The sequence below is a fragment of the Echinops telfairi genome, unplaced genomic scaffold (assembly GCF_000313985.2).
Source record: "Echinops telfairi isolate 266 unplaced genomic scaffold, ASM31398v2 ScPeMD7_7412;HRSCAF=8450, whole genome shotgun sequence".
NCBI lineage: Eukaryota > Metazoa > Chordata > Mammalia > Afrosoricida > Tenrecidae > Echinops > Echinops telfairi.
In genome coordinates, this window is record NW_022111312.1 from 1,845,123 (window position 1) to 1,856,836 (window position 11,714).

The following is an 11,714-nucleotide window of genomic DNA, read 5'->3' on the forward strand; positions in this document are numbered from 1 at the left end:
TGATTACAGGGATCTACATATAACCTCCTCCCTGGGGGACGGACAACAGAAAAGTGGGTGAAGGGAGACGTCAGACAGTGTAAAATATGACAAAATAATAATTTATAAATTATCAAGGGTTCATGAGGGAGGGGGAGTGGGGAGGGAGGGAGTTAAAATGAGGAGCTAATGCCAGGGGCTTAAGTAGAGAGCAAATGTTTTGAGAATGATGAGGGCAACGAATGTACAAATGTGCTTTGCACAACTGATGTATGTATGGATTGTGATAAGAGTTGTATGAGCCCCCAATAAAATGATTAAAGAAAAAAAGAAAAAGCCATTCTCGACAGCAGATCAAAGTGACCACCGTGGCCACAGCAGAGACGAGAAGTCTAGGAGGCAGCGGGTCTGCACGCGTGGTAATGAAATACTCTGGAGACGGCAGGAGCGACACCCAGTGAGGAGTGTGGTCCTTGTCCCCGAACCGGTCATGTAGGATTGCTGAAGGGGCACACGCTTGCTGTGCACGCATTTGCTTGACCGTGCTGGAGAAGAGTACGGAACGGGATGAACAGATCTGTCTTGGAGCAAGTATAGCCAGAGTGCTCCTTGGGAGAAAGAATACCAAGAATTCATCTCACATACTTGGGCCATGTTATCAGGAGAGACCGGTCTCTGAAAAAAGACATCCTAGTTGGTAAAAGGGGGGTGGGGGGGTTGGCAGTGAAAACGAGGAAGGCCCTGAGGGGATGGGCTGACCTAGTGGCTGCAACAGTGGACTGAGATGTGACAACTGTGAGGCTAGGCTGGTGGGAGACCAGGTAGTGTTTCAGTGTTGTACAGACAGGGTCACTGTGACTCAGAACTCACTCAATGGGCAACCTTATTGTAATTTTTACCAAGAAAGAAAGTAAATACTGATGGAGGGTGAATATTCACTAGGCTGCTTCCAGGGCCAGCAGCCCGAGCTGAACTGCGTTCCGGGGGCTGCGCGGAGGCGGCTAGCTGCTGCCCTGCAGGGCCAGACAAGAGGGGAGCCCAGAGCTGCTTCAAAAAGCTCCACTGTCATCGAGCCGATTTTGTCACAGACACTGTAGCGCTGCCTCGTCTCCCAACTTTTTAAGCAAGGCCAGAAAACCAGATTTTCAACCATGAGCTGACACAGTACGATGTTTGTGTGCTTCACTGACAAAATTGGATTTTTAAGTGGTAAGCTAACCTAAAAAACTTGTTTTGAAACTTAGACCTCGGGGCAAATAAAGCCCATATGTAAGTTCACCTGGGCCTCTTTACTGACCTGGCTCAATTTCTTTTCTTCTAAAGAAAGAGTAATCTGTTACAAGGAGGCTCGCTCCTTTGTTTTCCCTACAGCTGAAGACAGATGCAGTGGGGTGAGCAGGGCCAGACCACCAGGCAGACACGAGTCGGGAACTTGAAGAGAAGCTGTTTTTACCAGAATTGAGAAGAAAATCAGAAGCCCAGTTGGCAAGAGAAACGGCGACCACCTCAATTCAGTCGCTTCCAGAAGGAAACACCCATGTCCTGCCTTGGATGCCCTTTGAGGGCGAGGGGCCCTGAAATCAGGGAGGCCCAGAGTCTCTGGCCGCAAATAGACAGCCTCGACCCTGGGCTCTGGGCCCAATCCCGCAGTCAGGAAATGCTTGCGGCAAAGGAAGCATACTTTGGACATATAAGGGCAAAGGAGCCAGGCACACTGTCTGCGAGACCTCAATCAGCATGCTCAGTTTGAAAACCTCTTAGTTGCTTTCAAAATAAGAATCTGTTCCCCTGAAACAGCTCAAGTGCCTGGCCTGGTAGAAGAAGCAAGTAGAAGTCAAGTCAGGCCGTTGGTTCCTCACTGAAGTCTGTCTTTCCTGCTGTCCTGCTGGCTCCGAACACGCTGGCTCTTTGGAGAGGGAAATGAGAATGCAGCATCACTTATGTCACCTGCCTGTAAAATTTTGCTGAAGGTAATTCTAAAACAGTACTGCCCGAAAGTTAAGCCAGACTCAGAGGGCATAGAGCGACGGCTACCAAGGCGAGTGTCGGATGGGTTTTGGTTGACAGCAGCCAAGGCTGTGTGGATCAAGACAAACTATGCGCAGCATTGCAAAGAAAGGGCATTCCAAACCCTGTGAACTGTGCTCACCAGGGACCTGTTCCTGGACCAAGAGGAGTCACTGCGGCAGCACGGGGCATTGTGTGTGCTTTGACATCAGGAAAGGTGTGCATGGTAGGCTTGTATCCTTGCACCATGCTTCTTTGAGCTGTTGTACATCGGTTGCCACCCTGACCCAACGGCACACAACTACAGCACTCAACTGCGTGCCCTAAGGAGCTGGACTGAAGGAAGAGGAACGCAGCATCAGGGTGGATGGAAGACTCATAACAGCCTCTGAGGGTGGGCGGAAGGGCACCAACCCTGTCTGCTGAGAGCGAAGACCACCTGAGGCAGTTACTGATGAAGCTCAGACTACAGCCCTCCCGTCTCAACATCAACAAAGCAAACACCCTCACAACTCGACAGGCAACGCACATCATGCTAAACAGCAAACCTGAACGTTGTCACCTGTTTCATTTCACTTGGACCCACGATCAACACCCGGGGGAGCAGCAGTCAAGAAATCAAACAGATTACTGCACCGGGAAAATGTCTTGTCGAAGACTGTTCCAGTGTCCAAGCACAAAGATGTCCCTCTGAGGACGAAGAGGTGTCTGGCCCGAGCCATGGCATTTTCAATGGCCTCTTGATGCATTCCAAAGCTGTACAATGAATAGGGGAAGGCGGAGAACGGATGCAGTTGAATTCTCGGGCACTGCCAGAAGAACAAACTAGCCTGTGCTGGAAGACGCAGAGCCAGGAGGCTCCTTAGGAGCGAGGCTGCTCAGACTTCATCTCATCCACTTCAGACTTGTTCCCAGGAGGGACCAGTGCCTGGAGGAGGACTGGGCGTGGAGGGTCAACAGAAAAAGAGGGAGGCTCCCCCGGGATGACGGGCAGAGTGAATGGGCTCAAGTACAGCAAGGGCTGTGAGGGCGGCAGTGTGTGGCCCTGCTGGATGGAGGTTCGTATGAGTCGGAACCGATTCGATGGCACCTAACAAGGACGACCACCGGGGGTGGGGATGGGGGTGAGGAAGGGAGAGCTTGCGCTTAGGGTGCAGTGAGTTTATGCTGAGGGTGGTGGGGTAACGTGGGAAAGGACGGGGAGAACGGTTGTACAACTTGAAGAATGTTCTCAATGCTACTGAACTGTCCTCGGGGAAGTTACTGAATCAGTGCATGTTTTGCTTGTGTATTTTTGCAGTCAAAAAAACAATCATCCTAATACCCAGGCCACCCTGTGTCCAATGGCATCTCATGTTCTGCTCTGTGTGTGTGTGGGGGGGGGGTTACAAGTTTCAGCTTCAAAGTGACCCAACTCACAGGTAAGCAGGAGACCCTAAAGTGAGTCTAGCGGTGGCCTCTGCAAGGGAATGATGCCCAGGGAGACAGACACACAGAGAGGGCGCCCCTGGCAATGGGCTGACTGGTGGCACCGAGGCGTCTGCTCTGTTATTCAAGTTCAGAAGCTCTCAAGGAACGTCTGAGGTTTTACAAAGGGAGACGGCCAACTTCCAGGTACGTTTCCCCACACACGAAGCGGACTTCTGTTCTGGTTTCCTAGGGAGACGAAGGCAGAGCAAGATGCATGACTGGTCCTCACCATTTATAACTCACACACTCTCGAATTCCAAACACATCTGCAAGAGGTCAGGACCATATATATATATATAGAGAGAGAGAGAGAAATACTGTGCCAAGTAACAGGGATGGGACAGATGGACAGATGACAGCAGGCAGCCCACGTCCAGCCCTGACCAGGAAAGGTGCTACAATGGTGATGGAGACCAGAGCACTGTAAGAACAGAATCTTTCTGGGTTCCCTCGCACCCTCCTCCCCCCCCACACACAATGGTGTTGGAATCCTAACCTCTCTTCCACCTGTGGGGGGATTTCATCACCACCACCCATTGCCCCAGACCTGGTCCTGCCACAGGTTGCTGCTAGGTGCGACTGAGTCCGTCTGACGCACACTCTGAGAATACAGGTACAGTGTCAAAGTGCCACCTGTCCTACACACATCATCTTAGGTAATTCTTTACACACTGCTAAGACCTGCTTCTCCCCAGAACCTCAGTCTTGCTCCCCCACCATCCTTGTACCCTACCGCTGGCCCCGCCCCCTCCCTGCCCGAACAGAGGAGCTGGAATCTGGAATAATTCCGTCCTCATTTGCTGAGTCCTCTCAGTGAGTGCCCTCTATCGCTCCCACCGACCTTCTACAACAGCGGTTCTCTACCTTCCTAATGCCGTGACCCTTTCATACAGCTCCTCATGTGGTGGTGACCCCCAACCATAACATTATTTTCGTTGTTACTTCATCACTGTCATTTTGCTACTGTTATGAATCATCATGTAAATATCTGATATGCAGGATGTGTTTTCATTGTTACAAATTAAACATCATTAGAGCATCGTGATTCATCACAAAAACAATATGTAATTCTATATTGTGAAATATTTATTTCTAATGACAAATAAATGAAATGTTGTCTTGAAGCGTGGTGTAGCATGGGTCAGTGTACATACCGGGTACCCGTTGGTGGGAGTACTGCATGTGGGTGGACCCACCTGGAGACAGAGCAGCCGTGTCCCGATTCCTAAGACCATTGGAAATATGTTTTCTGATGGTCTTGGGTGACCCCTGTGAAAGGGTCGTTTGACCCCCAAAGGGGTCACGACACACATGTTGAGAACTGCTGCTCTACAATAACCCCGCAACCCATTTATCAGTCACAATTTAAAACTGAGGAGCCACTGGGCACCCCGCTGGTAAACAGCGAGTGATTCACGACAAGCACAGTGCCTGTACACAGAGGCATCTCCATCAATGTTCCCCGGGCAGAGCCGGGACTCAGGTCCAGGTCGGGCTGGTCCTGTGTTCTGTTTAGAAACTACAGGCACCCAGTGCAAACCTTAAACAGGCAGAAGGGCGTGCCCACGTGTGTGTGAGTGGGCGGTGGGGGCGCCCACCCTGGGCCCCAGGTCTGCTCCTGAGAAGCAACCACTTCCTCAGGCGTCTTTGGAGACGTTTCAACACTGTTCTGTGCCTTCACCCGCTTTGCTCTTTTAACCATCAAGCTCCTCGGCGGGCCTGCTCTCCTGCCCGCTCACTTGCACGGTAGAGCTGCACTTGGCCTTCCTGTCTGTTCAAAATTAACAAGGTGCCTGAGTCGCACACACAGTCTGAGCACGACGACTAATTGAAAGGTTGGTGGTGGTTTGAATGCACGCAGCAACAGCACCCCTGGAAAAATTACCACACGCCACGGCTGAGGGGTGCGAGTGACACAGCAACGATGGATCTGTTTGTTTGTTCTGTGGTAGCCTCCCTGAGGCCTGAGGTAAAGCTGTAGGACTCTCAAAGTCCACGCCAATTTGTCAACCCAAGGGTAAAGTTTAGACCAAAGGTGGCTTTGCCTGGCAGCATAGCTGCCTTCAAAACCCTCTCAGACAAACAGCCCAGGGCTTCAGCGCCAAGTGTGCTGCAGAAGACAAGGCTGGCAGCCTCAGGCGATCTGATCTGGGAGCTGTCTGTCTGTCCCCAGCAACAGACCAGACTGCAGAAGGCAAAAGCAGAAACCTGGGTTCATTGGATGGCTTTATCTTTTCTGACTCTGTAGCTAGGAAACAAAGCATGTCCCACCTCCCTGAGATGTTTATCACATGGAACAAGAGTGGCTGTGGCTATTACTTCAAAGTAGTGCCCCAAACTACAAGCTGTGGACATGTCAGCAGTGATCAATGCTATTAAGGAGGCTGCTCTCCAGACAAGCCTAGGGCTGCGTTCCCTGGACGCCTTAAGAGCATGCTCCTCAACCCACTGGAGGGAGTGGGAGTGTGCGTGCATGTGCGCACACATGAGGGGAGGGGGCGGGGGGGGGACGTGTGTGTGTGTGTGTGTGTGTGTGTGTGTGTGTGTGTGTGTGAAGGTGGGGGGCATACTAGCCCTAAGGACCCCTTGGGTTAGAGCCAGGCAGCTTCCATTTTGCTTTCAAAGAGTAAGTATGGGCGGAAGATCACAGCAATCTCAGATTGGCCGGCTTCCTACTGCCGCGGGGCGCTAGTGTGCTGGCTCGGACTGGGTATGCCATAGAAAATGAGCCCCTCCCACCCATAGAAAGATCTGTTATCTCCCTACTGGGCTTCTGGGTGGGGCAGATAAGCATTCACAGGAAGCCCAGGAAAATGGAGAGCTGAAGCCTGGCACTGTCCCGGGATACATACGGGACACAGCCTAACAAGGACCGCCCAGGTGTCCAGCCTTCTTAGGATCAGAGAATGAACCCTGCCTGGCACACCAGTCTCCTAATAAACCCAGACGTCAAGTCAATTCCAACTCTGAGACCCTACAGGCAGGGTGGCACTGCCCCACAGGGACAAGGCAAACCTGCCCCTTAGGGCTTCCAAGCTGTTCTTGTAAAGAAAGCAAGCCACACCTTTGTCCTGCAACAAGGCTGGAGGTCCAAACCACTGGTCTTTTGGTTCACAGCCAAGTCAAGGCTACCAGAGTCCTCTGTCCGACGGCTTCAGTCTACTCTTCCTCACATGCCAGCTTAGACAACACTTGCTCAGGGAGGTCCTCCTTGATCCCTCTCAACCTGCGCTCTGAACTAGCCCAGGTCCTCCACCAAGTGTGTCCCTGCTCCCTGGCCCAGTGTGGAGTGCAGGATGCCAGGACAGGAGGGGCCCTGCAAGTGAGGAGGTGGTCTTACCTTCACTGTCGGTAAGCACCTCCATTCGCCCACTGAACATGGCTTTCAGCATGGTGTCCTGCTTGGTCAGCGTCTGCATGGTGGTGTAGTAGAGGGCTCCGCCCACATTCAGCTTCACGTACTTGGAGCTGGGGCTCGTCCCCTTGAAGGAAGTGGTGCGGGTCGCAGCCGCGGGCACCCCTGAGCTCACCACGCTTTCTCCTGACATCTCTTCCTGTGGCGAAACAGGAGACAGGGTCACGACAGCAGGCCCAGCACACCCCTTCCCCCAAACCCGCGTGCTGAATCTGCCCCATAGAACTGCTTGGTTTACTTCGTATCATACACTGACTGCCCAGAAACTGGCAAAGTCTATGCCCCATCCGGCCAGTTTACGGAGAATCTGGATTTCTGACTTAAGAATCAGAGGGCAAATGAGAACAAGGCCACGGCTGGGGCTGGGGGTGGAACTGAGGTCATGGGTGTCCCCTGGAAAGGTGGATGCCCCTGCCTGCCCCTCCCACAGATGATCCCCTCAGACAGTGGCCTTGAGTCTGCCACTAACTCTTCTTCCTGATGAAAATTTATTTTTATTTCCTCAGAACTTTGTATTGTGAATTGGGTGGTGGTTTAGAGATGACAATCAGTTTTATATCCCATGATTGACACATCGGTTATCTCATCCACTGCATGTGACATCGTCCTTCACGGGACATCACCACCCACCCCATACCTACTCCTGGTTCCACGGAGCCAACTTTCCTGACCTTTCTGCACTTTGTCTTTTTGGTAAATGATGTCCCCTCGACCCCAAATGGGCAAGTAGCACACCTCCTAGTGACACTGTGCCCCCTATGGATGTGTCTGTTGTTTGGTTGAAAACTGAGCTCAGGGAGGGTAGTTCCAGCCCAAATGGTAGCCGAAAGCTATAGTCTCAGGGGCAGGGATCCTACCAGCCCCTACCTGAGCAGCCAGCCCAGGCTCTTCCATGAATTTGGGTTTTGTTCTTTCTCCCACTCCATCCAGGACCTTTGAATGGGATTCCTTGCAGAGCAGCGGGTTGTGGTAGCCAGGTACCATCTAGTTCTTATAGCCGGGCACCATCTAGTTCTTCTCGTCTCAGGGCTGTGGAGACTGAGGTCTGTGAGGTCCATTTCATCCCGAGGACTAATGGTTTTCATGGGTCTTCAATTTCCATCACTCTTTCTTCCAGACAAGGAAACACCAATGGTTGTACCTCAGATGGCTGTGCGTGAGCTTTAAGATCCCAGTCACGACTCACCAAAGCGGAGAGTAGGTTATGTGGACTATGATAGGCCAAGTGACCTTAGTGTCCCCCGAGACTAAGGTCATGAGCGCCCAGGCCCAGTAACTCGGTACCCCAAGGGGATGAGTGAAGCTCAAGAAGCTCTCACAACTGAATGCTCCACCACATGCATGGATCTGGTTGCAAATATCCTGTCAAACCACCTATTTATACCATCATCCCATCAAATCCACCTATTTATGTGTGGGAGCATATCCCCACTTTCCCCCAACACCCTCTCAGCATGCCTGTCTGTCCATACATTTAGTCGGGAGAGCACTGTTATTGCAGGATTATATACGTAACAGTATTTACTTCTGCTTTTAACTCCTGCCACACCTCCCTCTCATGATATATTTTCCCTTTTCTTCACTCAAATTCGCAAAACCTACTTGACTTCCTTTCCATTTGGAAGTTCTGTGACCACACTCTTCCCTCTTCTTACTTTGTGACCGTCTTCACGACAAACTGGTAACTCTGGTTCCCTGGTTGCCCTCTTGCAGGTCTGCTGAACTTTGGATGCTTCTGTCCCTGGGCTGGCTGCTGGGTGGTGCTGTCAAGTCTGTGAACCAGGTTGGGGTCGCAGGTGCCGGGAGAACCCCTTTTGGTGTTTCTTGTAAGCCTGGTCTTGTTTGCACAAATTTCCTTCTCTCCTGTTTACCTGGGAATGCCCGACCTGACTTCACCATCGTACCTGAGGGTCAGTTTTGCCCGGCATGTGATTCTGGGCTGGCCACTGTTTCCCTTTCAGAGTCTGGTGTGTGTTAGAGAGTGAGTGAACAGGCAAACCTCGACACCTGGGGAAGACCACCAAGAGTGGGCTGCATCTTCACAGATTCTGGGGCTCGACGCGGGGAGAGATCAGAGTCGCTCCTGTCAGGAGCTAGGGCTCTGGGTGCCCACTGGACAGAAAGGTCTTCACGGTGCCCGGCCACCGGACAAGGCCATTCAGGAAGCAAGTCTGCCCCGACCTGCACCTGCCGCTATCCAGCTGATTCTGACACAGGGCGAGCCCTGTGGCTGAACAGAAGTGCCCCACATGGTTTCCAGGTCTTTCTGGAAGCAGATTATCACCTTTTTCTCCCATGAAGCAGTTGGTGAGCTCAAAGGAACCACCTTTGGGCAAACAGCCTCGTGGTTAGGCCCTTCGCCACCAGGCCCACTTCCCTAGGGAAGCCTGCACGCAGACGAGTGTCCCAAACACAAGCACCCCAGATCCTGGCGAATGCGAGTGCTTGCTACCACTTTCCAAGAGCAGTTTCGGCCTTCCTTGGTCTAGTCTTCCAGAAGACGCCTGCCTCTTGGAGGGCGAAATGGTGTAAGCACTCAGCTTCTTCCTGAAAGGTTGGCGATTCAATGCGCCCCGAGGCATCTCAGAAAACAAGCCTGGTGCTCTGCTTCCTTCAAACCCCACGGAGCAGTGCTCCTCTGCACACAAGAGCCGGTCAGAGGTCGGAATCGACTCGGCAGCGACATTCTTCCTGCCTCCGAGAGAGGGGTTATTAAGACACAAAGGCCTCTGCTTTCAGACAGCAGCCGGTCCAGAGCAAAGCCCTACTTGACTCAACACAAGTCCAAATCCTAACAGCCTTGGAATTTGGACAACGGATAGGGAAGAACTGAAGCATTCAAGTTCCGGAGAAAGGACCAAAGGGTGCTAAAACAAAACCAAATCGGTCTCGGGCAGTACAGGCAGACCGTGGCTCAGAAGCAAGGGCGGTGAGACCTCGTCTCACACACTTGGGACCTGTTAGCTGAAGAACACCAGGCTTGGTAAAGCAGAGCCAGGAGGAATGAGGAAGAGCCTCTGTGAGATGGGCTGGCACAGTCGCTGCACCAAGGGGCTCACAGAAAGCAGTGGTTGGGGGAGTGTCACAGGGCCCAGCTACATTGAACTCTGTGGTTCACAAGGTCTCTGAGTTGGAACATGTCCCTGATAACTCAACGTCTCCTAACTGCAACCAAACTGTCTTTGTAAGATGCCCCACAGGGTGTGTGTCTGTCCGCCCTTCATGTGACAAGTAATTCTCTTGACTACAGGTAGGTTCCTGGTAGGTTTTCACTGCACAGGGCACAAGCATGGAACCAATTCCTGATTTTTTTTAAAAAGAAAAGGGCTGTGTTTCACAATTCTTTGTACCTTTCTATTTCGACATTCCCATCATAAGCATGTCGCACATCTATAATTGGTCAAACACAAGGGAGTAAACGAGAACCAAGATGCCATCAACCAGTGATACCTGAGGAAATGACAATACTCAGGAGTTGTCCAGCTCCTCTGGACAACTCTACCCACCAAAAGTGGCCTAGAAATCACTGCTGGGGAACTTGTGTCAGGACACAGGCTGCAAGAAGTCTTTTCTCAAAAATCAGTTCCAACCTCAGAGGCTGGAGATTGAAGGCAACCCCTGAGAATTGAAATGAGAAATAAGTCAAAGAAGGTGTAGTAGTTATACAGATGGGCTGCTAACTGCAAGGTCGGCAGTTCAAAACCACCAGCCTCTTTTTGGGGGTAAGATGAGGCTTTCTCCTCCTTTAAAGAACTTCAGTCTTCGAAATTCACAGGGGCAGTTCTACCCTGTTCTATAAGGTCGCTCAGAGTCTGCATCTACTCAATGATAGTGAGGGGTTTTTGTTTGTTTGTTTTTAATAATAGACATCATGATAAATGGGCAAAAGATAGAAGTTGTCAAGAATGTCATTTTACTTGGATCCAAAATCAACAGAAGCAGTAGTCAAGAAATCAACCAATGTCCTGCACTGAGCAAATCTGACACACAAGCTTTACTGAAAGGCAAAGACGTCTGTCATTTTGAGGACTCGGGTGCGACTACCTGAGGCCACGGTATTTTCTTTCTTTTTTATAAATCATTTTATTGAGGGCTCGGACAACTCTTCTCACAATCCATACATACATCCATTGTGTCAAACACATTTGTACACCTATTGCTCTCATCATTCTCAAAACATTTGCTTTCTACCTGAACCCTTGCTATCAGCTCCTCATTTTTCCCCCTCCCACCCTCATGAACCCTTGATAATTTACAAATTATTCTGTCATATCTTACACCGTCTGACATCTCTCTTCACCCACTTTTCTGTTGCCTGTCCCCTAGGGAGGGAGTTTTATATAGATCCTTGTAGTCGGTTCCCCCTTTCTACCCCACTTTCCCTCCATCCTCCCGGTACTGCTACTCTCACCACTGGTCCTGAAGGGATCATTTGTCCTGGATTCCCTGTTCCTATCTGTACCAGTGTACATCCTCTGATCTAGCCGGATTTGTAAGGTAGAACTGGGATCATGATGGGGGTGGGGGGGAGCCTAGCATTTAAGAACTAGAGGGAAGTTGTATGTTTCATCGTTGCTACACTGCACCCTGACTGGCTCGTCTCCTCCCCCATGACGATTTTGTAAGGAATGTCCAGTTGTCTACAGATGGGCTTTGGGTTCTCAATCTGCACTCTCCCTCATTCACAGTAGTAGGATTTTTTTTGTCCTTTGATACCTGACCCGATACCTGATCCCTTCGACACGTCGTGGTCACACAGAGGCTATGGTATTTTCAATTGTTTGTGTCTGTGAAAGCTAGAGAATGAATAAGGAAGACCAAGGAATTTAGGCATTTGATTTGT

At 51.0% G+C, this 11,714-nt stretch overlaps 1 protein-coding gene across 1 annotated transcript in view; it reads right to left on the reverse strand.

Moving 5' to 3' along the window:
- The window catches only part of KCTD10 (potassium channel tetramerization domain containing 10), a 24,387-nt gene extending 17,382 nt beyond the window's left edge, over nt 1-7,005 (reverse strand). Inside the window, exon 1 of the mRNA XM_004709538.2 lies at nt 6,797-7,005. Within this exon, the coding sequence (XP_004709595.1) occupies nt 6,797-7,004 (208 nt within the window). The 5' untranslated portion in view covers nt 7,005. The remainder of the gene's footprint in view (nt 1-6,796) is intronic.
- Nucleotides 7,006-11,714: the final 4,709 nt, after the last annotated feature.